The sequence below is a fragment of the Caenorhabditis elegans genome, chromosome X, assembly GCF_000002985.6.
Source record: "Caenorhabditis elegans chromosome X".
NCBI classification, from domain to species: Eukaryota; Metazoa; Nematoda; class Chromadorea; order Rhabditida; family Rhabditidae; genus Caenorhabditis; species Caenorhabditis elegans.
Genome location: NC_003284.9, coordinates 14,508,914 through 14,533,810, shown reverse-complemented (window position 1 = coordinate 14,533,810; position 24,897 = coordinate 14,508,914). Strand labels below are relative to the sequence as shown.

Genomic DNA, 24,897 nt, shown 5'->3' with positions numbered 1-24,897 from the left:
CCAAATTTATTATACAAATACAGTTTTCAAAATAAAGTTTAAAAAAATTATTTTTAAGCCTAAAATACAAACAATAATCAGGCCTTATTTTCAAACATAAGAGTCATTTTGCAAAATAAGTACAACTCAACATAAATTTCCCACTTTCTAAATATCGTTTCAGAGGAAGTTTGCCACAGTTGAATAGCCTTTTTATTGAGTTACAAATTTTTTAAAAATTGAAAAAAAATATATAAAATGTGATCATTACTCTTTTTATACACAGAAACAGTATTAATGTACTTTGCAAAATATAATCCAAAATAAAACTATTTATCAAACTAGAAGGCAAATGTAAAATCAGATTAAATTTCTCATTTATATTCCAGTATTTTCTCCCGGAACCAAAAAACTCGTTGAAAGTTAACACGTAGAACAAAAGGCCAACGATTGGCTCAAAATGTAAATGTTGCGTTGTCTGTCTACACAAACAAAAGTAAAAACTAAGCACCTATCAATTGATGTTCGAATTTATAGAGAATTTATAGGGAATCTGTTGAAAAAACAATTTAAATAGTATTACTCGTCACATGACATCCGGTCTCTGAATTGCAAGTAGTCATAAGGTGTGGGTATTCTATAAACATGCAAGTTAAGAAATATAACAAAAAAAAACAAAAGTTCATAAATGTTCTTATCTTTTCGCACCGAACATATAGACTAACACCCACATTCAATAGACAGAATACGCATAAAATCGGGCAAAAGTCAAAAGAATTAAGCGAGAAATTGACAGTTTAAAAAAATTCAAAAGACACTTAATCAAACTACAAAAGAATGGGCATTCAGAAAAAATTAAACTTTGTATTCTTGAAAGTGAGCAGTATTTATATTGCACGTACATTGTAGTTTTTGCGAGAACTGGGGGCGATAGATCGTAACTAATTACATTTTCGTAAAGTAGATCCAATCATTTTGCACAATCTGCAAAGTATCTTGATTTTCTGGAGAACATTGGCAGTAGTGGAACAGACAAAACAGTCGAGCAGATTTTGACAGGCAAAACATGTGGAAAAATCTAAATCTTGATCACGTTTAATCAAGTTTAATCAAGTTTAATCGTTAATAATTTATTTTAAAAAAACCAAGGATATAATACACAAGTAGCATTACGTTTTTATAATTTTTTTAAAAAATAATTTTACCAATAATTTGGCAAATCGTAAAGCTTTTCATAGCCTACACATTTATTCTGCCGACCACAATTCCTATGTTATAGTCTTTTAAAATTTTTGCAGATTTTTTGGAAGACTTTTGCAATTTCTTGTCAAACACGTAGCTAGATTTACTAAGGCAGTCTGCATTATTTGTTTTAAAAGATTTTGCAGCTTCATTGTTGTAAGTAGCAGAAGTTTGTTTTGAAATTGTTATTGTAAATATCGCTAATTTTTTTTCTGTTTTCCGTTGAACGCTTTTTTGCATTCACATAAACAATCTACTTACACCGTTCTGACGTTGACGTTTTTTTTTCAGTTTTTATTTTCTTTTCACATACCATTACTGATAACTTATCATAAAAACGGAACCAACACTAGGAAAAAAGTTTCTGTATATTTTTTGCACTTCGTTCACACTCACTGTAGATAGTGCTCAAAACAGGTTTTAAATGTTATTGAGCGCATGCGCATTAACTTACTTACTTACTTACTTAGGATACTTAGTCGATCCGTTCTTCGCCTACGGCGCGGATCACAGCTTTCCAAGCTTTTCGGTCCTTTGCTTGGTGGGCCACGGGGTAATGATGTCATTGCACATATCCCTCGTGGTGATTTCCTTTGTCAGCGAGTCGGTCCATCTCATCGAAGGTCTTCCAACAGGCCTTTTCCGATTTATTGGATACCATTCTGTCATCCGCGTTGTCCATCTTTCAACTGTTCTCCTTGCGACGTGTCCAGCCCATACGAGCTTTCTCTTTTTGATGTGGATCAGTGGGTCTCTAACCTTTGACAATTTATGAACATCCTCCCGATGAATATTTCGGTCTCGTTGTTCTGTAAGTGTGAGTCCAACTAATCTTCTTTCGAGTGCTGCGTGTGTAATTCTGACTCTTTCAGCAAGGGCTTTTGTAAAAGTCCAAGTTTCGGAGCCATAGGTTAGTGCAGTTAGGACGGTTGCATCGAAGAGATCCGCGCGAAGTTTTGGGCATTTGATCTGGTCTACAGTGCTTTTGATGTTGTTAAAAGCAGCCCACGCTGATCTTCTTCGTCTGTGTATCTCAGGTTCCAGCATGTTCGTTGAGTTGAGTTGTCTTCCGAGATATATGTATTTATTGACGTCGTCGATGATGGTGTTGGATCCTCTTATTAAAACGTCACCTGTATAGGTAAATTTGTTTCGGAGAACTTTGGTCTTTCCCGTGTTGATTTTCAGACCAACATCGCTACATTTCTGGACCAACTCGGTGAGCATTCGACTTGCGATTCGCGGGTTGTTGGCGATGAGAACAATATCGTCAGCAAATCTGAAGTGGGTGAGGTTTCGGCCGTTCACACGCATTCCAGGTGACTCTTCGACTTCCTCTTCGTCTCCTTTCACATCTTCTTAAGATATTTGTCTGAAGACTTGTTCTAAACAGGATGAGAAGAGGTTGGGAGAGATGGGGTCGCCTTGTCGAACACCTCTAGTAACTGGGATGGTAATATCATTGTGAAACGGTGTGAAGGTGGTAGTGCAGTTTGTGTAGCATTCTTGCAGGAGGTCAATATACCCCTGACCGACTCCCTGTTGCTGAAGGCTCTTCCAAACGTCAACAGGCTCAACACTGTCAAAGGCTTTATGATAGTCGATGAAGACAAGTGTGAGGGGAATTTGGTATTCGCGTCCGGCTTCAAGTAGGCGTTGAATTGAATGAATGTGATCGATTGTTGAGAATGATCGGAACCAACACTAAAAACGGAACCAACACTAGGAAAAAAGTTGCTGTATATTTTTTGCACTTCGTTGACACTCACTGTAGATAGTGCTCAAAACAGGTTTTAAATGTTATTGAGCGCATTAACGTAACCATAACAATTAACAAAGAGGCTTTTAAATAGTCAAAACATATTTTTTGTAAAGATTTTACAAAAAAAAGTGTGGGTAGAAACTTTTTTCAAATCCATGTGTCTTCGTTTAATTAGCAACTGAAAAAATTTCAAAGTTTCTGGGGTCTTTTTGTCAACACATAAATTGTTTTTTTCAGTTGAAATATTGCAACTTTTCACCAGTTGCTCACTCATTACAGTAAAAGCATACTACCAAAATAATCTGAGAATTGGTTGTCAAAATGTGGACTTATTCGATTACACTAACAGAAATCAAAGGGATCAAATCAATAGTATGACCTTTTTAATTTCTGTTTCAAAACTCTCCATATATCTATTGTCCGCAATATTTAATAAAATACATTTCCTAACTGGTGGGTGGTATTCACGCAAATTTATTAAAAGCTATATTCAGTAAACTGTTGAACTCTATTTCAATAACGATGGATTTTTTGAAATAATTGAACAAAAAGTGGCTTTATGGAATTTGATATTAAAAAGTCAGATAACTATAAAAATGAGCCGGCTGACTATTCAGTTCATCAGTCCAACAACTGGCTATTCTAAACATGCTGGTGAGTTAAAATCTTGTGAATTGTAAACTCAAAAAGGTTTAGGCTCTTCGCATCCTTGCTGCTCTCTGCTTTCTTACTGCCGTAGCTACCATAACCTTGAACCTCTGTCAAGAGTTTTGTGCAGGTGTCAACGGTGGAGAATCATACGAAAACTGTTCTCCATGGTTGAGTTATGCTACTGCTAAGAACAAGACTTGCTACAATCTCTGTGTGCATAACTGTGCTGCTGTCTATGATGGATCGTGTATCAATGACCGTAGATTCAAGTGCTGTCTTGCAACATTCCCAGCAAAGAAGCAAGAATTCAAGATGACTGGATGCAATCGTCGTTACCTCAATCTCGATTAATACTCTATATGATCAACTCGAATAAAAACTTCATATGCAAAGCTATTGTCTTACATTTCAAAAAATAACAAGTTAGTTAGGTGCTGTGAAGACTACTAAATTTTTAGTTTTTGCGTCAAAATTTGTATTTCAAGAAAAACTAAAGAAACGTGTTCCCCTCAAAAGACAACTGCTGACCAATGTTGTGCGCTTTTACAGTACATAATTTTTGTCTAAACTGTGAAACGTTTTTTTGTTCTGAACCAAGAATTGGTAATTAAAGAACAACTAAATTACGACTAAAGTAGAAAATATATTAGTAATGATAATAAGTTCCGTATAGAAATGCATAACATTTTTCTTTGCGTTTCAATTTTATGAAGTTGTGGAAATTCATGTTATCAACTATTTTTTTTTTCGACGGCAGTTTCAAAAACATTAGACCGCCACAAGAATTTCAATTCAGAACCACTTTTTTTAGGCTTCTGCTCGATCTCGCTTTTTGTTAGCTTTGAAGGGAGGTTCATATGCAGATTTTTCATAATTCTTAATTCGGCGTAAGAAATCAAATAAAGTTTTTTTTTTTAATCCGTCCAAAAAAACATTTTTAACGACCAAAACAACTTTAAAAGAATGTTTTTGTTGTTTTTTTTTTTAAATTTCCATTTACTATGTATTAGCATAAGCTTACGCTAACCTTTGTTGTGATACTTAAACTATGTATGTTACAATTATTGTTTTCAAACGTTTATTTTACAAAAAAACTTGTAAATTATCCGAGATTAAGGTAACGACGGTTGCATCCGGTCATCTTGAATTCTTGCTTCTTTGCGGGGAATGTTGCAAGACAGCACTTGAATCTACGGTCATTGATGCACGATCCATCATAGACAGCAGCACAGTTATGCACACAGAGATTGTAGCAAGTCTTGTTCTTAGCAGTAGCATAACTCAACCATGGAGAACAGTTTTCGTATGATTCTCCACCGTTGACACCTGCACAAAACTCTTGACAGAGGTTCAAGGTTATGGTAGCTACGGCAGTAAGAAAGCAGAGAGCAGCAAGGATGCGAAGAGCCTAAATGTTTTTGAGTTTACAATTCATAATCCTAAATCTCACTCACCAGCATGTTTAGAAGAGTCAGGTGTTGGACTGATGAGTAGAATGACAGGCGGTCTCATTTTATAGTTTTTCCAAATTTGTAATATCAAATATAAAAAGTCCCACTTTGTTGCTCATTGATTTCTGGATTATTCAGGATACAATGGACCACCATTGTTATAGAGTTCAATAGTTTATTCAAAAAACCACATTATTCAAATATAAACTTTTTTATTAAATCTTCGTGACTTTTGAAACTCACACCCACCAACTAGAGAACAACGTTTTATTAAACTCTACAAAAGATAGAATGAACAATTTCAAATATAGATAGGTAATACAAAATGGCATAAGATAATACAATAAAATGGGTTTTTTTTGTTTGGTGCAGTTCAATAAGACTACGTTTCGACGCCCACTCAATTCACAATTCAATACTGATGCTATTATTTCGGAGCCATGGAAGTTTGTCAAAGGTGGAAAATGAAGCAAAAACTGTTGTTTGATCAAAACTAGAGCTCATGTCATCTTTTGTCGTCTTTGAAATCTCCCTTGGGATGATCAAATTATACTTTTTCAACTGTTCACTGTTATTGGATTTATCCGTCGGCTCCTCAGAACACAAATTATTTCCAACACATCGCATGAAGACTTAAATGATTTAAATAAGATATTTTTGTTAAAACAGATTCATTGAAAACTGGCAACTCTATGTGGAATCTGACCACACTGAACAGGGTTTAAATTGTTTCATTGTTGAGAAAATCAATTTTAGCTGTTCTTTTTTCTATATTTCATCTTTAAATTTTAATGGAAAATATCGAGGGGATCATGCCCAATCGTCTTATTTTGTAGAATTGCCGGTCGGCAATTGCCGCGCACCACTGCTCCGAATGAACAACAAGCTAACCGATTTTTTTGTCGTTTATGGAATCTAGCTGGTGGGTGTGAGTTTCAAAAGTCAAGGATATTTAATAAAAATGTTATATTACAAAAATGTGGTTTTTTGAATAAACTATTGAACTCTATAACAATGGTGGTCCATTGTAGTTATACAGAAATCAATGACCAATAGAGTGGGATTTTTGAAGTATTATTATTAAAAATTTAGAAAAACTATAAAACGGGCCCACTGGTCATTCAATTTATCAGTCCAACATTAGACTATTCTCAATATGCTGGTGAGTAAGATTTAAGATTATGAATTGTAAACTCAAAAGGATTTAGGCTCTTCGCATCCTTGTTGCTCTCTGCTTTCTTACTGCCGTAGCTACCATAACCTTGAACCTCTGTCAAGAGTTCTGTGCAGGTGTCAACGGTGGAGAATCCTACGAAAACTGTTCTCCGTGGTTGAGCTATGCTACTGCTAAGAACAAGACTTGCTACAATCTCTGTGTGCATAACTGTGCTGCTGTCTATGATGGATCGTGCATCAATGACCGTAGATTCAAATGTTGTCTTGCAACATTCCCAGCAAAGAAACAAGAATTCAAGATGACAGGATGCAACCGTCGTTACCTCAATCTCGGATAATTCTCAAAATTTTCAGATAAAATAAACGTTTTAAAAGCATTATAGTTGTAATCAAGATTTCAGTATTACGACAGCTAATCTAAGAAAAAGCTTATATTGAATGCATTAGCAAAATATTTCGAACTTATATGCTACGCAATATTTTAAACATGAAAAAAAAAGTTCTTGAAGTTTGTTTTTCTTTGTTTTTTTTCATTTAAGAACGAAAAACGTTGGTACAACTGCGATTGTGATACACTCTGTTACAATTAAAACTGTGGGTTCAGACCCATCAGCTAAAAGAATGTGTTTTTTTAAATCTTACAAACAATCAAGCATGGTCAATTTTGAACATGGATCTAAAATAACGTTACTAATCGGTTAGAGTTCATAAATGTGTTCAAAAAAATCATCAGACTTTCTAATATCATCACTCTATTTTATATTAAATTGCCATAACTTTGAAGACTACGGTTTTCCACCCACCATCCCCCAAATTGTGATTTGTCAAACTGCTCTAACAATGCCTGCATGCTTTTTAAAGTCATAAAATGACTTTCGTTTTGTGAATCAAGTGGGTAGATTTTTCTTGCCCTTCTTCTAAATGATATTATCGTAATAGGTCTTGTTTACAACTGTCGCATTTCCAGACCTCCCAGCACTCCAACATAAGCTTCCATTTCCATTTATGCGAATTATGGCTCGAGAATTTCAACTCCTCCTTTCTCAAACTTTTATCAGTGGGCGGAACATCAAAATAGTCAAATCTTTTTTGTCAATTCATCAACTCAAATTGAAAATGAAGATTTACAACTTACTTTTAATTTTCTTTGTTGTTTACGCGATGAAATCTGTCTCTGCCCGCAAATTCTGCGGAGCAACCCTTATTGTAAAAATCTACTCAATGTGCCCGAATAAATGTACTGCTGAAGGTTCGTCTCTGAAATTATTAAATGTTTTAGTTATTAGTTTTAGACCAAGCAATTTCTGCCAAGATGTGCGCATTTTCTCTCAGCGACGAGAGAATAAAAAAACGTGCTGTCCTTCAGAATAACGTTATATTTACCACTTTGAATTTTTTTTTGACGTTGAAATATATAAGTGTGTTAACAAATTCTCTTTAAACATTCACTGAATAGAACCTTTTTTTTGAATTTTTTAAATCAGTTTGAAAGCTTTAAAAAAAGTTTTTAATTAAAAAAAATGCATTAGAAACTGCACAATTCCAAGTCATCCATACGAAAAACAATTGATTTTTTTCTCGTGCCCATTTATTTTATGCGATGTGTGCAAAATGTGTCCCTTCGCGATGACTATTGCCTATCGCGCAGGGACAGATGTGGTACATGTGGACAGCCAGCTGTCATCAAGGAGTGTGTCCCTATTTAGTTAGGAAACTGTGCGTTTTTAATGAAATTTGCTCATCTTTTAAAATTATTTTATCCAAGAGATAAGTCTAACGGCTACATGGAATTTATTACTATGAAAATAAAAAAATATAAAAAAAGAAATATTAAAAAAAAACAATTAAAAAAAATCATAATCAAGCACTCAAAAATGCTGGCGGAAGCTGTAGTTTCGGTCAAACAACAGTTTTTGCATGATTTTCTACTTTTGACACCTTACAAGTTATTAGCATCTCTCTTGACAAACACACGAAATATTAGCAGCAGTTTTTTTTTAAAGTTGATTTGAGTGGGAGTCAAAACGTAGTCCAATTGAACTGCACCAAACAAAAACCAAACAGACCAATTTAATTGTATTCTTTGTGACTTTTTTTTTTTGAATAAAAACAAAATTTTCATTTTATCGTTTGTAAAATTTAATAAAACGTTGTTGGTGGGTGTGAGTTTCAAAAGTCACGAAGATTTAATAAAAAAGTTTTCATTTGAAAAATGTGATTTTTTGAATAAACTATTGAACTCTATAACAATGGTGGTCCATTGTATCCTGAATAATCTAGAAATCAATGACCAACAAAGTGGGACTTTTTATATTTGATATTACAAATTTGGAAAAACTATAAAATGAGACCGCCTGTCATTCTACTCATCAGTCCAACAACTGACTATTCTCAATATGCTGGTGAGTAATATTTAGGATTATGAATTGTAAACTCAAAAAATTTTAGGCTCTTCGCATCCTTGCTGCTCTCTGCTTTCTTACTGCCGTAGCTACCATAACCTTGAACCTCTGTCAAGAGTTCTGTGCAGGTGTCAACGGTGGAGAATCCTACGAAAACTGTTCTCCGTGGTTGAGTTATGCTACTGCTAAGAACAAGACTTGCTACAATCTCTGTGTGCATAACTGTGCTGCTGTCTATGATGGATCGTGCATCAATGACCGTAGATTCAAGTGCTGTCTTGCAACATTCCCAGCAAAGAAGCAAGAATTCAAGATGACCGGATGCAACCGTCGTTACCTCAATCTCGGATAATTTACAAGTTGTCTAATTTAATAAACGTTTTAAATCCAGTAATTGTGACCAAGTTTCCGTATTTTTAGCAGAAGCATATGCTGAATGCAAATTTCAAAACTACAACAAAACAATTTGAAAATGTTGTTTCTGTCGGCAAAAAAATTTTTGTCAGAACGGATTTTTAAAAATTTGAATTCTTACAATTTATTTTAAATTGAACAAAATTCGCACAAAAACCTTCCTTCAAAGCTAACAAGAAGTGCGATCGGATCGGACAGAAGTCTAAAATAAGTGGCTCCAAATAGGGAATCTGAGGGTGTTAATAGGTTTTTAAAACTACCTCGAAATGAAAAAACTTTGTTGACAACATTTTATAAATTGATACGCAAATAAAAAAATTATGAATTTTTCCCCAGAACTTATTTGGAACCCTAATACAATTGTAGTTTTGGCCGTGCTTCAATTTCCAATTCTCGGTTTAGAACAAAATTACTATTCTATGTTTAAAGAAATATTATTTTTTGTAAAAAAGGACAACATTTGTCAGTAATCTCAAAGGGTTATCTCTCGAGGGAAAAACTGTTTTTTTCTAGGCGTCAAAACGCCATGTAATTATAACTCAAAATTGAAAACTCCAATTCTGGCAGAAAAACTAAAGCGGTAGTAGTCCACAGCACTCAACTGACTTACGTTTTCCCATAGTATTTTTGTTGTTTCTTTGATTGAAACAAATTGCTGGAAACTTTGGAATGTTCAGTTTTCATAGCAGAAATTGATAAAGATAATTTATAGATAGTTGAAATTCAAAACAAAAGCTTTGAATTTGAATTGTTTATTTGAATTGACAATTTAGAGTATTAATCAAGATTGAGGTAACGACGGTTGCATCCTGTCATCTTGAATTCTTGTTTCTTTGCGGGGAATGTTGCAAGACAGCACTTGAATCTACGGTCATTGATACACGATCCATCATAGACAGCAGCACAGTTATGCACACAGAGATTGTAGCAAGTCTTGTTCTTAGCAGTAGCATAACTCAACCATGGAGAACAGTTTTCGTATGATTCTCCACCGTTGACACCTGCACAAAACTCTTGACAGAGGTTCAAGGTTATGGTAGCTACGGCAGTAAGAAAGCAGAGAGCAGCAAGGATGCGAAGAGCCTAAACCTTTTTTAGATTGCAATTCTAAAGATTTTGACTCACCAGCATGTTTAGAATAGCCAGTTGTTGGACTGATGAATTGAATGGTCATCCGGCTCATTTTTATAGTTTTCCAAGTTTTTAATATCAAATTTCATGAAGCCACTTTTTGTTCAATTATTTCAAAAACCCATCACTATTGATACAAGTTCAACAGTTTACTGAATATAACTTTCAATAAATTTGCGTGAATTCCACCCACCAGATTGAAAATGTATTTTATTGAACTTTGTGCACAATTGAAATGAATAGTTTTGAAACATAAATGTAAAAAAAAAAGTCATGCAATTGGATCAATCTTTTTGATTTTTGTTAGTGTAATCGTATAGGACTACTTTCACCCACTTCAATTTAACAACTCCCTCAAACACGGCCTGGTTACAGTGAGTTCAACTTCTGCAACAACTTCAAATACGACTACAAAATACGTGGAAACACGTGGAATTCTATGAGTTGTCCTGAAATGATATCCATTGCTATCGATGCCAGTTTTTTGCTCCTGGTGCAGTTTTTATAGCAAAACTCTGATAAAATGCATTTTTGCACTCTCTTATGATGATGTGATATGCTAGAAACTATTATATTAAAGTTCAAATAAACCAGACGGTAATTAAAATTATGGTGGAATCTTTTTTTCATTAATTTTTTCGAAGAAGAGAGTTCGACCGATGTTTTAAGAACTCGACCTCAATGTTTTCAGAATTTTTAGTCGAAATAATTTTTTGTGCATGTTGAAACATAATAAAATGCCCGGGGCTAAGTTTCATATACTCCCCTTGTCAGATTTGTTTTTTTAATGGTGAAATAACAATTTGTTGAAATCAGACTGCATTTCCTGAAAGTTTTTGGATATTTTGCAGAACCTATAATCATATTTCAAATGTATTTAAGCAAAATCTTGAAGTATTGTATTTGTTTTATTATATTTATTAAGAACAAATTTGAAATGGAAATAATAATGCAATCTGTGAATGGCATGAAAGTTGGGGAACAATTTCAAAGGAGAGGAAAGTAACGGGTAAAAAATCGCAAAAATTTTACGAACAAAGAATACAATACAATGGAATCAAGAAGATAAAGCTATATGGTATATGTTGGTTTGATATTTCAACGGTAAATAGAAATGCTTTTAATATGCATGATGTTTATAAAAGCATTAAAGTAAACATACATTTTGTAAACTTTCAAGAAAATAAATGTTACTCAATTCAAATCCAGCCTGCTTTAGGGATGAATGGTTCTACTGTTCGTCCATCAATTTGATTTTTGTCCATCAAGTAATATCCTTTATATCCAGCTGCGACGCAAGGCAGAATGTTTTTGGAAAACTTTGCAAACACCTCTTCCGCTTGTTCGCTTGACTCGACTTCGTTCAACTTTAGTTGCAACAACTGTGCTTTTTTGATAGTCTCCGACTTATCAAGTAGTTTTCCCGTGCTTAATAGTTTTAGCACTTGTGCTTTTTCTCGTTGAAGGCGAGCTTCTGCATCTGTACCTTCTCCAGCATAGTATTGAATTACCGTAATTGCGTCGTCGTAAAGGGTAGGGTTTTCTAGCACTTGGAAGTCGATTCCACGCACATGTATCATACTGACCAACCACTGGAAATGCGATTTTTCATGTTCATCGATATCCTTGTGCAGATCTAGGTAAATTGGTCGAGAAGCCATGATAATTACTGGTTTTGGGTACAAAACTCCTTCTAGCGTTATTCCATCAAGAAAATCCATGCGATCCAGTTGGCAAATCTGTTGAAGTCCAGTTGGGAGTTTTTCAAACTTTTTTGGGCAGATGACTGCGTGTACCAGCTTTGATTTGTTCACCACGATCGAATCTAGAAAAATACAGTTCAACTAGAGAAATTAATTTGAAATTGATTTTATAAACGGCAAAAAATTAGAATCGCCAAAAACATAACATTTTGAAAATTTCATGACCCAGAGTGTCTCATTTCGCCTTGTTCTACGTAGATCTACAAAAAATGCGGGAGAAGACACGAAGAGTTCTCAACTGATTTCGCAAGGTTAGGAACGTGCTGACCTTACATTTTTTTTTGGTGAAAAAATTCCCGCATTTTTTGTAGATCAAACCGTAATGGGATAACCTGGCACCACGTAATTGCACTTACTTGGAAGAAGAAGCAGTTCGCGCTTGAGCCTGATGGCAATATTGGAACGGTGCATGTCGGGACCAGAAGGCCCGGAGTCGACGGTAAGGTCGATAACTTCAATTTTCTTTGTAGAAAAATCATGCTTTGTAGATTTACTCAGCGATTCTGTCTCCTCGGAAGATTCCAATGAATCAATTTTCAGCGCAGGAGTGGTTTTAATAGAGGAAGAAACTCGTCTTGCAGTACCACTTGTTCTTTTGGTCGGTGTCTTCTTTGGAGACGGGTTCGATGATGATGGCTGATGCTGAAAAATAGGTATTGTCAATAAAATAAAAGATGTCTGATCTACCGAAAGAGCCGCTGGTGTATGAGTCATATTGGCGATGGCAACTGATTTCGCCATTCGTTGTGGTCTTCTGGAGACTGCGCTTTGTTCGACATCAGGGTCTGGTGTAGGTTTTTTAGATGACTGAAAAAATGGAGATCATACGTGCAATGAAATCGGAAAGTGTCGACTAGAATAAATATTTAAAATTTGCCTGTTCCAAGTTATGTAAATTTTCAGAGTTTATTATAAAGTTCATAATAAAGTGAACTAATGAGTATTTGAAATTATTTGAGAAAATAATAGATTCTTTAATGTCATTCATATTTCTTCTTTTTTGAAAGCATAACTCACGCTGGCTCCATCGTCGTCGTTTGTTTCCTTTTTCCTTCTTGGCATTTTGGTATCTTTGGTCTGAATGTATGAATAGAATTGACAAAAAAAAAATACTGAAAAATAAATAAATATCATAAATTGTTAATGAAACAATTATTTGAAGTATGGAAACAAATTTGAAAATATATTTATTGAGATTGAATTAATTAATGCGGCTTGTGAAAAAAAATTAGGGAAACACCGAAATTTATCTTTGGGAGTTTTGAACGGGGAGTGATGAAAAAGGATGGGGAGGAGATGAAAGTAAAAACCGGGAGCCCGAAAACGGATGATTTTTCTAAAATGGGATCATGAACAGGAAAACACAGTTTGGAGTTGCGGTTGGAAAGATTGTGACATAGAAAACAATTAAAGATGATGATTTTTTTTTGGAAATGGATTTGTTTGGTGGCGGTTGGAAACTAATTGAAAATGGTTGGAATTTGGTTGGAGGGACAGTGAAAAAACTAGAAGAAGATTACACATGGAAAAGCTAATCAGACGGAAAGAAGTGAATTACAAAAATCTGCAATCAGGAGTTTTAATGATTGAATGATATAAATGAGATGCTCTAATAAAGGATGGGGAATTGTCATGTACGAAAAACAGAAACTTTTCACCTAGTTCAATTTGGAAATAGGGATAAGTCAGTTAAACGCGAGATCTCTCAAAAATAGAGCTGTGATTTGGAATAATCACCAACTCTAGTAACCAAAAAAAAAAGAAAACTAAACGTAGCATAAAGGACTTGTGTGAACTTAGCGCCTAGCTTACTATGACAAAGCTTGGAAATTGAAAAATAAAAGGATTATTATAAAAGAAGAGGTACTTACAATTTCAGAGGTCAGTCTAAATGTCACTGCTTTGAAACATTATTATGCATAACTACAAACATTCATACTCTTTGCATTGCACCCAGATGCACATTTATACAGAATAGCAATGTGAAAACTGCCAAAATTACAATTCTTTTCGAAAAACTGCAAACGTATACTTGATATCCTCGAAAGATTGTTATTTATCACTGTGAAGTAGCCAAAAGCCATCTTCAAGAAGATGGTAAACTGGCAATTTTTGTGCAAGCGGAGAACTTACATAACTGAAATCAACTTAGAATAGCCCTAAAACTAATCTCATAATGAAAAAAATGTTGAAAATTTCCTTGAATTTTTGATGGTGATTCAAAATTTTTTGGAAATGAGCTCAATTCAACTCAAATCTCAATTTATTTAGGCTTGTCTAAATCGCAGCGGTCGGAAATTTTTGGTTGCTCATTTCGCGTTCGTATGTTAATGTAACTATTTTGTAGTCAATAACTGCACAAAATTAACAAATATAAGCTACCAAAATGTGCTGCAATAGAAGAAAAAATGTGACATGAACAACCTGAATACACTGTAATCTAAAGTGTAATAATTCAGTAATAATTATATTCCGGCTGCTGAAATGGAAAAAAAGTTGAGTAAATCATAGATTTTAGCTTAGTTTTAAGCATCATCGAAATGTTGAACACTTTTCAAGAAGTGTCATTTAGAAAATTGGTTTTTGGAGCATTTTGAATGATAAAAATCTTGCAACTGCATTTAAATTTAACATATTTTTCAAAAGCTAAAATACTGGGATGCTGAGATAAAAATAGATAAAATATTTAATTGTAAGGTGTTCTTAGTTGTACACTACTGAAAGTCTTATGAAGCAGTATATTCGAAAGATAAAAACCTCAGAGCTACTCTTCTTCTTCTTCTTCTGGTTCTGGCTCCATATACTCCTTCAGAGAAATCAAGAAAAGGAGGCAATCGGTGTGAAGAGTTGGATTCGACTCGAACATGTGATCGTAGAACTCCTCCGACAAATCCCACAATGGTTCTTTGGTTTTCTTGCCTTGCATGAACAGATCGACATGGGAGAAGTAATCCTTGATGATGTCCAGCAGCACATTTGCCACATCATCAGGAGCAAGGTGTTCCAAAAACCAGCCGGCCTTCTCGAAATGTTCCTTGCCGACAGACGGAACTTTGATTCTTACAAGCAAAAAAGTGAGAAAGGCAAGCATTTTTTCAGTTAGTTTGACACCTTTTGTCCCGCTCATGTTCATCATTTCATGCTCCGCAATGTGCAACATTTTCCTTTTCTGAACAAGTTCAGCTGCTAAGGTGAATACTTCTCGAGGATAGTAACTGCTTCCGATGTGAGCATTATCAAACGGAATGTCTGCTAGCTCCAGCCAGCCATAATATCTAAGCCGTAGGGGCTCTATGTCTTTTGGGGTAAGCTTGACTTTGTCAAAAATCTTCATATACTTTGGCATTCCGTTGATCAAGTCTTTTGGCGGAGTTACTTCTCTCACTTCTTCAACTTTTTCTTTAATTTCTTCAACTTCTTCCTCATCTTCTTCTACTTCTTCTACTACTTCTTCTTGGCCTTCTTCTGCTTCGCCTTCTTCTTCTTCTTCCACTTCTTGGTTGATTTCTGCAACAAAAGCATGAAATACATTTTTTTTTTCAGAATTGTTTAATAGTTTCAAGAACTTTGATAAACTTATTGGCAAATCACAGTACACTTTTAATATTTAATTTTTGATTCTGACTTGTTATGGTTTTTTCTAAATCAGAGACCGTCTTTATGACCCAGAAAATGCACAACTATATAAGTCTTCCACGAGGGCGGTACTCTCGCCTGCACCACACCACGCCCCACACGCTCCACACCATAGCTTCGCTGACATTTTTCGTAGTCACGCAGCTATAGCGACGCGCGGACCTGCGCAGCGTCGGCCGCAGTACACAGAGCGGTTTCGGGCGGACGTGGTGTACACTATTCACGCCCCGCCTTCGTGGAAGGCCTATGTAAAATAATTTTAAAAACGCGGAAATAGTTGAGTTCGGGGAAACCTGATGTAAAAAACTCAAAATAATCCGAATTGAGCCACATTAAATTCACAGTTTTTGAGTTTTATACTCGCATTTTTTCTAACTCAACCATTTTTTTTTTGTTTTTTCTTTGTTATGCATTATCAGGAAAAAGGAAAATTTTAGATTAAAATCCCCACAAGTGGCATTTCAAAAATTTCAATAAATTTTCATTGTTAGAGAAATATGTTTCCTTCCAACAATTTTTTGTCAAGTGCTCACCTTCCATCACATCAGCCATTGACTCATCAGAGCTCACATCAATTACTTCCGGAGTAGGAGTATCTTCCTGAAATGGTCAAAGTTACAAAAAAAATCATTTTCAGGCTACTTCTTACATCGTCAGTTAGTTCTTCATCCATGTCTGACCTCCAATTTGAACGAGAATTATTTGGCGTACTGGGCTCACGCTCAGGTACTTCTGGCTCCTTCATTTTGCTTTGTGAGCTGAAGCTGCTGGTTTGTGCGCTGTCGAGTTTCACCTAAAAGTTGTTGTTTTTATTGGAAAGATTGGTGGGGCACGGGTGGCTAAGTGGTAGTGGTGTAGCACTGTCACTCAAGAGGTCGCAAGTTCAATCCCACCTCACCCCAAAAGCTCACCCAGCTTCGGAAAGTGGGTAGTGAATTTGTTTCACGAAAGGTAAATCGGCCATACCGCTTGTCCTGGTGCGGCTTAAATTTAGACTAGAAGCGATATAAACGCTACCAGTAACCCTAACAAATCTCTTCTCCGTAGGAGATTTTGCCTTACCTTTGAAACAAACGAACAACCTTTACCTTTACCTTAAGTGTATTTTTCTCAAAAACAACAAGTTTTGCAAATGCAAAATATTTTCATAAACAGTTTTTGATATATCTATACATATCATCATATCTAATATTCAAACTGATACCATCCGAAAGAAATTTCCTATAACTTTTCAAACAAATACTCACTTTTTTCGCCATTTCCAAACTTTCGTCGTCACCACTTACTTGCGGCTCCATTTGGTCCAGTCCTCGCTTCTTGCTCATGATGGCTGTAATTGACGCCCTGCAAATCAAAATGTTGAAGGTTTTCTTATGGATAATCAGAGAAACAAGATTAAAGAACAAAATGCAAACAATAGTGAAACATTTGCAAAAAGAAAAAAATCAATAGAGGTAAGAAGAATGTCAAATGAGAACCGATAAGAGATAGGCATATTGACAGACAGATTGTCCAAATGAGGGATGATTGAAAATTGATTCTCTTTTCAATTAGTTTGAATTATTTTGGTCGATAAGTGCAAATAGTTGAGCATTGCAGAGCTGATAAGAGCTCTGAGAAAGCAGCTTAAAAGTTTTAACCATTTTTTTCCAAATTTTCAAATCTTAATAATTCCAAAAGCTCAAATCAATACTCGCTCTCATAGATGTCAGAAAGCAGAGCATAATTCTAGAACAAAAGGCGAGAGATAAACAGAGCAAAGAAGAAAACGCATGCGATTGTTTCCATGGCACTACGAGGACGTCATGAGAGTGGGAAGATTGAATTTGGTTGGCCTAGTCAAAAGCTTCAATTTCTTCTATAAAATTTTTAGGGATGAAGAATAAAAAAATAAAATAAAAACAAGAAAAAACCGTATAAAAAACAAAAATCCAATGGGAGAATGCAAGAAAGATGGAAGATAAGATGCAGACTGACAAAGAGAAATAGTGCAGAAATGTGTAATGTGGTGGAAGACTATCGATTAGATTTGGACGAAGAAAAAGGGAGCTGGGAGCGGATTAGTGAGAACTAATCCCGTTTGGATTTCATGACATTGACTTGCTCTTTTAGTTCTCTGCTTCTAAAAACGAGTAAAGGATTAAGATATGGGAATCAATTTTTCAAAGATGGTTGGAGCCAAATTTAATTAATTATTTTGAAAAAGAACATAGTTGCAGAACTGGTAGTGGGATAATCGTTTAGCATCACGCTAATGATTCCAAAAAATTAAATATTCAAGTTTTTATATTATTTTTTAGACTTTGAAATTATTTTTCCTAAGACTGAAATACAACAAAAAGTCGCGTTTTTTTTTTCGGAAGAATGAAAACATTTTGGGGTACAGCTGCAACGTATTATCAAAAAAATACGATCGCAAATTTTTCTCATAATTTATTTTTGATCTACCTTGTAGACAAGGCTCCTGCCCTTCCTTCGATGAGATAGCCACAACAAAAATAACAAGGGGCGCTACTCTTGCCCGTCCGCCTCACACCACGCCTCACGCTCCCGCCGCCATCGCCCTTCTCTGTTGCACACAGCTATAGTGGCGCGAGGTACCGCGTAGCGTCGGCAGCATAGGGGATGTATATGGTCCTGCGGTGGACTTGCTTGTGAGTTCACATTTCTTCCACATTTCACCACAGGCAAATTACCTGATTACTCATTTTCGAAAAGTCAATTTTTGCACAAATTGGCAATTCGTCGAAAAACCGCTAAAAAATTTTAGACCAAACAATAATTTTTGAAAACTTTCCATTTTTGTTACTGCGATTGCCCTACAACGTCGAGACATGAAAACAACAAAATGTTAACATATTCTATAAAACTTTTTGGTTTTTTGCACTCAGGTCGCCCCATCTTATTTCTAATCGCCGAAAAAAGTACAACAATCACGCCTCAATCATCTTATCTCATTTGTAGTTCTTCTCTTGTTTTATTATCTTTTTGCAAGGACTGTCTTCGCGTTGCCATTTTATTCAACTGCAACAGAGTGCAGCGTTGTCATTGAACCTAGACAAATACTTAATTTTCGATAGCATCTTTTCAGTTTTAAAATGTTTTTATTGATTTTTTTTTTCAATTTAAGAAATGAGTTTCCTGAGCCGCTTCATCCCAACAGTAACTGCACGCACCGCTATTCGATTTGCATCTAATGGAAGGCTCTACACTAAAAAACACGAATGGATCGTGGTAAATCAATCTGTTGGAACCGTCGGAATCACTGATTTTGCTACGGTTTGTCCTTAATTTTTAAAGTTAAAAAATAAGAGCCCTGTTGTTCAGGAACAGCTGGGAGATGTGGTATTTATTGAGCTCCCGGAGGCTGGTGTGGAAATTGAGAAGGGAGATTCTACAGGAGCGGTGGAGAGTGTCAAGGTAAGACTTAAAAATTGTTTCCTCCTAAAATAAAATTATATGAAAAAATATGAAAAGTCCACCTATTTTTTGCGTGCTCCTTATATAATTCAAGGTTTTAAAAATTGGAAATCATTGACGTATACACATTCAATAATAGGTATCTTACTATGCAATTATGATTCGCGAAGCTCGGAAAAACAAAAATGACTAATTAACGTATGAAATCTCCACTAGTCATTTGGTTGACTCATTAACTTCTTTTTGATATATGAAGTTTATCTGACATGAATAATCATCAGTCTAGATATAGCTGAAGTAAGAATGTACTTTTGTTAATTAGAAAAATATTTCATTATTTTCATTACTTACTATGTCTACCTCTAACATAAGCCTTTACTTCCAGGCAGCTTCTGACATTTACGCTCCAGTGAGTGGGAAGATTTTGGAAAAAAATACGAAACTTGAAGATGAGCCGGGAATTATCAACAAAAGCCCACTGGAGAAGGGTTGGCTTTACAGACTTGAAATTACCAGCAACGAACAGCTCAACGAACTATTAACTGAGGAGCAATATAACAAGTTCAAGAGTGAAGAAGAGGCCGAGCACTAAATTGTTTTTTGTTGAAAGTTTTGACCTATTTTTTTGATACAGGTGTCACATAGGCAACTAATACATTTTTTTTTTTTTTAATTCTTATCACAGCATGTATTCAGTTCGCACTGGAAATGCAGTCTGCAGCAACGATAAGGTTTTGCGACAGCGACAGGTAGCAAAGATTTAGTTGGTTTTTTTTTCCAAAAAAATACATGTCGTCAATTCAAACTTAAAGCTATTCAACCAAAAAACGGAAAATTGTTTCGGCAATAATGAAAAACTTACGGGTTTCAAGTCATTTATCGATTTTCCGGCCAGGAATGTCTGCAATCTGTTTCAGCCCAATTCTTCGACTTTATATTTGCTGCTGTATTAGATCTAGTTGGAAATAATTGTCAAGTGAAGTAATATTTAGTGTTATCTTAACGTTTTTAGAGCCTCTTTTCTTAAAAAATTGGAAAAATGGGCCTAAATTATGCAAAATCTCTGCAACATCCACACATGTTAGTCCCGATGTGTGCAAACACAGTGACGCTCTTTTGCGTCCATCCCAGCACATTTCACGACTAATTGACCAAATCTATTGATTATCTATAGAATGTGCTTAAAAAAACAAGGAACTATCTTTTTTCCAGATAATATTTAGAAAAAATAAAGAAACAGTCGCCAAGAAAATTGTAGCAAAACATTCAGGAATTGTGTAGCTAAAGAACAAACTTATAAAAACTTAACTATTGAATTTTACAAATAATTTAGGTTTCGAATATTGAAAGAAACATACATAGATTCAAAGAAAATTTGTATACTTTTTGATTAAACTAAAAGCATCTTTGACGTATTATACGGCACTTAATAAATAGTGATATGTCTCTCTCTTTTTATATAAATTCTAACAATATTTTATTTCTCGAGTTTGTCAATAAAATTCGCAGGTCATTCATTGTTTATTTAAAAAAAAACAATATCTGGTTGCATTTCGCCATTAAACGTACATAGAATAACACTTTTTTTCACAAATTCAATAGTTTTTGTTGAAGTTTCAATTTTTCTGAACTTTTGATATTTGATTTTGAAACTTGTCAACGTTTTATTGCAGTCTTATCGTCATGTTTGTGCATAATTGGAAACGCCTATTTAAACAAATTCTCTATGGAAAATGTGTTCAAACGTAAATTCTAAACTAGGTGCATCGATTTGTTCTCAAAAGGTCTATTGTTTCATTTTTCTAGTTTCTTGCTTTGTTGATGTTGTATTATATTTTTTGTGAAAATTTGAAGTTTCAAATAAATTTTTCAGATGACGTCACATTCTGCGTGGCACAATCTTCCCCTGCAATTTAGAAAAGGTGTTATTGAAATTTTGGATTATAAGACCAGGTAATGATTTCCTTGCGCATATCAATGTTTTATTCTTGATGAGTTAAGTTTTTTTAATAGCTTAATAAAAATGTTTAACGTCAGCCATTTAATATTACAATGAAAGTTGATAAATCAAAAAGATAAATAAATATAATAACTGATTTCTATTTACAATAATTAAACTTTTTTCACACGTAAAATTTATATTTCCTAAGCCTAACTATCTGAATTTGAAAATACTCCTGACGTTTTTATCTAAAACTTGAAAATATGGGGTTATAATACGCAAGGACCTAAATATATGTATAAAAAATTTCAGATGTCAACTACGGAAATGCTCACGGAAAGATAAGAACCTTGTAGACATTGTTCCTATTCGAAGCAAATGGCTGTCAATGTCAGTTTATAATCGTTCGATCACTTTGCAATTGGAACGCATGAAGATTGAATATTTCAATTTTGACCCAAAAGAGAATAACATTTTACGGACTGAATATACGGAGAAAGCTGGTGAATATCCTGTCAAAAAGGAAATAGATAGAATTGTGCATGGTGATTTGGATCTGGTTGTTATGGATATTCTTCTACTCCTTGCCCATGAAAACTCTTTTCTCGACAATTTAGTTCTGCAATACGCTGAAGGAATCAATCCTGAAAGAATGCAACTTTTGAATCAAACATTGTTTAGTCAAATTAAGACTCTTGATCCCAAATGGAAAATCAGAACATCAAGTTTTTATATCAGTTTTGTCACGACCGGAGAGAAAATATTGGAGTACATTGGACTCCTAAGTTTTGAACATCTGAATCATATCAGAATAAAAAATACGAATTTCAACCAAGAACAGTTGGAACAATTCGTTGCTATGGACCAATGGAAGCATGCAAAGTCGATGTTCTTAGAGGATCTCAATGATATTTCAGTGGCTCAGTTCTCTCACTTTGAAACATTCTGGACAAATGTAACAAGATTGGAACCAGTTGATGCCTGGAATGTAATAAAGGTAAATCATGTGCAAATATTTTTACTAGTTAATAGTGTTTATTTCAGAGTTACATCAAACGGAATTCACCTCGCGGAGCATTTTTCCATGTAGGAACTGCAAATCCAATCGAGCCAAGTCAGATATCAGATCTGTTCGACGTGGAAGTGAAAAATGAGCCAATTGATACTCCTTGGTAAGTAGTTTTACTGAAACTTGCTTGAATCTACATAGAATTTTTAATATCATTCAGATTGGTTTACGGTTTTTTTTTCTTTCAAAAGAAAATGCACTAAGTTTCAAGCATAAAAATATTCCCTAAATTCAGTGTTTTCTGAAAAAATCGCTCTCCGATCAAAATCCAACGTAATTTATTTATTTGCAGGCCATCATCCCAAGTGTTGCACACCCAAAAGTTCTGTCTGCCATCTGAAGACCACGTGCTCATTGTGCTTATTCTAAACAATGTGCTCACCGGAAGAATATGTCATCTAAACCATCTAGCCGAAGATTGTAATCAATTGTATAACGACTATTTTGAAGAATATTCTCAGCAATGAGCATTTTATTTTTCTGAATAATTTTGATTAACTAATAAAGTTAACTTCAACAATAAAATATGTTTGTGCAAACTTCTAATTGGAATTCAACGTTAATATATTCTACGCAATCATGTTCGTAAGAAACTTCATACAATTTTAGATCAATGAATCAAAAATGACAATATAAGCGTGAGATCAATTTCAAGGCATTTTGTTCTGCTTAACAAAAAAATTTTATAAACAAAAATTACCATTTAACATACTTTGATTTAATTTTTCATTTGAACTTTCACTGTATGTACTTTTAAAATTTTCTTGGTTATTCCTTCTTCTTAAATTGAAAAACCAATATATTAGAACTAGGGCTCCCATGCGGCGTCGCTCAAACGCCACTCCACGCCGTCATCACGCCGCGATCCAAATCTTCAAAGCGATACGCGGAACCCGAAAAGTTTCGGACGGGAGCCAAGTTTGCACCAAATAGTGACATACCCTTTGACATACCCTTTGACACTATTTGGTGCAAACTTGGCTCCCGTCCGAAACTTTTCGGGTTCCGCGCATCGCTTTAAAGATTTGGATCGTGGCGTGATGGCGGCGTGGAGTGGCGTTTGAGCGACGCCGCATGGGAGCCCTAATTAGAACCTTATTAAGTAAGTGAAGGTACAAATGAAATTCCATATAAAGTTTCTGATAAGAAAGTAGTTATGTTCAAAACTAGTACTCCAACACCAAATTACTATTTCATAAGTCTGTTTTTGCATTTCGTAATATTGCGCCCATTTTTGCAATGGCATCCAATATTATATAACTGCCAAAGTTTCCTGCAAACACAATGTTCAATTTTTAATAACCAACATTTTGGCAACATTCTTTTCAACAAATATTAATTAAAAAGTTTTGTCCATTGACCAACATAGCATGTTAATACTGTGCTGTTTTCCGGCAATCGTTTTTCTATAGAAAGGACAAGTGTTTGTCAGGCTAACGTATTGATATTTAGATTTTTGGAAATGGTTGATGTAGATGTCCGGCTTTTGACCGAAAAATGTTTTCATATAACTATTAGTGTTATGTAGACGATTTCTGACATTAAACTCTTTGCACCAATATATTCTTCATTTTGTTCGGGCTCCGTACAATTCATTATATAGCAGTTAGTTTATAAAAAACAACAGGTCTGTCGGGATATTGATAATTTTATCATCTTGTATTGCATATTATGGCTGTGTATCTCATGTTATTCCGTTAACTAAAGGTGGTGTAGTCGAATTTTTTATTGCCTTATTAGACTCAAAATTGTCTCAAAACACCAAATTTCATAGTGAAACTTCTAGAAAACTCTTCAGAAAAAAGTTATGACGGCTCAAAAAATGGCCTAAAATTAGTTAAAATTCGAAATTTGACCAACTTATCAATGTCGCAGCGGATGGAAACAATTTTTTTTGAAATCACCGTCAAATTTTAAATATACAAGTTAATTATCTTGCATTTTAAACTTGATTAAGGTATTCAAAAATCGATGGACGGCGAGTTTTGGTTCAAACTGCGACATTGATAAGTTGGTCAAATTTCCGATTTTAACTAATTTTAGACCATTGTTGAGCCGTCATAACTTTTCCCTAAAAAGTTTTCAAGAAGTTTCATTATGAAATTCGGTGTTTTGAGACAATTTTGAGTCTAATCATTTACTATATATAAACCGTTTTTTCCGTTTGTCCATAGTTTGTAGTCTATGTAGTCTTTGTAGTCTGTGAAGTTTTGGCTTCTGGAGGAATAGTGAGTTGGGGTTAGTGTAGGGATATTGTTGGGGTACTGTAGTGGTACAATAGTGGTACGCCAGGTTGTACTGTATGATTACGGTAGTTTCAGAAAAAATTAGTTTTCAGCTCCAGAAGTCGGGGGCCGCGCTGGAGGTGCGGTCCACGGCTGGTAAGGCAATAAAAAATTCGACTACACCACCTTTAAGGTTCTTTTTATCCAAAACTGAGGCTAGAATGTTGCGTTGATTTCCAAGTGAGTTCTCTGATCAAATCTTCTTACCTTTTATCTCATTTCATTACTACCTCGCATGTATATCGGTGCCATCAATCTTCCCTCCTCTCCCTGAACGCGTCGCAACGTTTGTCTCTTTGCACCCGCCGGTGTTGGAACACAATGACAAGCATTTATGTTTTACGACGCATGGCTGCCTGCAACCTTCTTCACGCTGTTCTTTCGATAAATGTTGAAAAATTGATAGCGTTTGTCTATATCTCTCGCTCTCTGTGTCTTCCAAACCAACACCACCAGTGTCGAGATTTTGAAATTTTTGGTAGATGTTGTGATAGATGGGTGTCCTAGATTGTCGAGAAAAAAGAAGATGGACACACACACACACACATTTTTTCTCCTGCTGATTGTGCAAAAA

The 24,897-nt window shown here is 34.9% G+C and overlaps 9 protein-coding genes across 9 annotated transcripts; 5 read left to right on the top strand and 4 right to left on the bottom strand.

Annotated features, from left to right (window-relative positions):
* Positions 1–3,603: 3,603 nt before the first annotated feature.
* On the top strand, positions 3,604–4,023 carry nspc-20 (Nematode Specific Peptide family, group C). Its single transcript, NM_078016.7, has 2 exons — positions 3,604–3,637; positions 3,680–4,023. Exons 1-2 carry the CDS (start codon positions 3,632–3,634, stop codon positions 3,983–3,985), a joined length of 312 nt encoding a protein of 103 aa, NP_510417.1. The 5' UTR covers positions 3,604–3,631; the 3' UTR covers positions 3,986–4,023.
* Positions 4,024–4,696: 673 nt separating this feature from the next.
* nspc-19 (Nematode Specific Peptide family, group C) lies at positions 4,697–5,112 on the bottom strand. Its single transcript, NM_001029341.5, has 2 exons — positions 5,089–5,112; positions 4,697–5,042 (listed from the first exon to the last, which is right to left on the bottom strand). Exons 1-2 carry the CDS (start codon positions 5,092–5,094, stop codon positions 4,737–4,739), a joined length of 312 nt encoding a protein of 103 aa, NP_001024512.1. The 5' UTR covers positions 5,095–5,112; the 3' UTR covers positions 4,697–4,736.
* A 1,039-nt stretch (positions 5,113–6,151) lies between these two features.
* Positions 6,152–6,641, top strand: nspc-18 (Nematode Specific Peptide family, group C). The gene is made up of 2 exons (NM_171801.8): positions 6,152–6,247; positions 6,294–6,641. The coding sequence occupies exons 1-2, from the start codon at positions 6,242–6,244 to the stop codon at positions 6,597–6,599; spliced, it is 312 nt and encodes a 103-aa protein (NP_741930.1). The 5' UTR covers positions 6,152–6,241; the 3' UTR covers positions 6,600–6,641.
* A 1,988-nt stretch (positions 6,642–8,629) lies between these two features.
* Positions 8,630–9,057, top strand: nspc-17 (Nematode Specific Peptide family, group C). Its single transcript, NM_001029340.8, has 2 exons — positions 8,630–8,663; positions 8,710–9,057. Exons 1-2 carry the CDS (start codon positions 8,658–8,660, stop codon positions 9,013–9,015), a joined length of 312 nt encoding a protein of 103 aa, NP_001024511.1. The 5' UTR covers positions 8,630–8,657; the 3' UTR covers positions 9,016–9,057.
* Positions 9,058–9,789: 732 nt separating this feature from the next.
* On the bottom strand, positions 9,790–10,236 carry nspc-16 (Nematode Specific Peptide family, group C). The gene is made up of 2 exons (NM_078015.7): positions 10,203–10,236; positions 9,790–10,160 (listed from the first exon to the last, which is right to left on the bottom strand). Exons 1-2 carry the CDS (start codon positions 10,206–10,208, stop codon positions 9,855–9,857), a joined length of 312 nt encoding a protein of 103 aa, NP_510416.1. The 5' UTR covers positions 10,209–10,236; the 3' UTR covers positions 9,790–9,854.
* An 869-nt stretch (positions 10,237–11,105) lies between these two features.
* D1025.1 (ERCC4 domain-containing protein) lies at positions 11,106–13,048 on the bottom strand. Its single transcript, NM_078014.7, has 4 exons — positions 12,989–13,048; positions 12,659–12,778; positions 12,328–12,613; positions 11,106–12,033 (listed from the first exon to the last, which is right to left on the bottom strand). Exons 1-4 carry the CDS (start codon positions 13,031–13,033, stop codon positions 11,408–11,410), a joined length of 1,077 nt encoding a protein of 358 aa, NP_510415.1. The 5' UTR covers positions 13,034–13,048; the 3' UTR covers positions 11,106–11,407.
* Positions 13,049–14,651: 1,603 nt separating this feature from the next.
* On the bottom strand, positions 14,652–16,951 carry D1025.10 (SCD domain-containing protein). The gene is made up of 4 exons (NM_001381150.2): positions 16,855–16,951; positions 16,257–16,400; positions 16,141–16,207; positions 14,652–15,478 (listed from the first exon to the last, which is right to left on the bottom strand). The coding sequence occupies exons 1-4, from the start codon at positions 16,930–16,932 to the stop codon at positions 14,736–14,738; spliced, it is 1,032 nt and encodes a 343-aa protein (NP_001367123.1). The 5' UTR covers positions 16,933–16,951; the 3' UTR covers positions 14,652–14,735.
* A 1,786-nt stretch (positions 16,952–18,737) lies between these two features.
* Positions 18,738–19,681, top strand: gcsh-1 (Glycine cleavage system H protein). The gene is made up of 3 exons (NM_078013.7): positions 18,738–18,886; positions 18,935–19,027; positions 19,413–19,681. The coding sequence occupies exons 1-3, from the start codon at positions 18,740–18,742 to the stop codon at positions 19,617–19,619; spliced, it is 447 nt and encodes a 148-aa protein (NP_510414.1). The 5' UTR covers positions 18,738–18,739; the 3' UTR covers positions 19,620–19,681.
* Positions 19,682–20,893: 1,212 nt separating this feature from the next.
* On the top strand, positions 20,894–22,563 carry fbxa-141 (DUF38 domain-containing protein). The gene is made up of 4 exons (NM_078012.5): positions 20,894–20,980; positions 21,282–21,966; positions 22,014–22,141; positions 22,331–22,563. The coding sequence occupies exons 1-4, from the start codon at positions 20,901–20,903 to the stop codon at positions 22,503–22,505; spliced, it is 1,068 nt and encodes a 355-aa protein (NP_510413.2). The 5' UTR covers positions 20,894–20,900; the 3' UTR covers positions 22,506–22,563.
* The last annotated feature ends 2,334 nt before the right edge of the window (positions 22,564–24,897 follow it).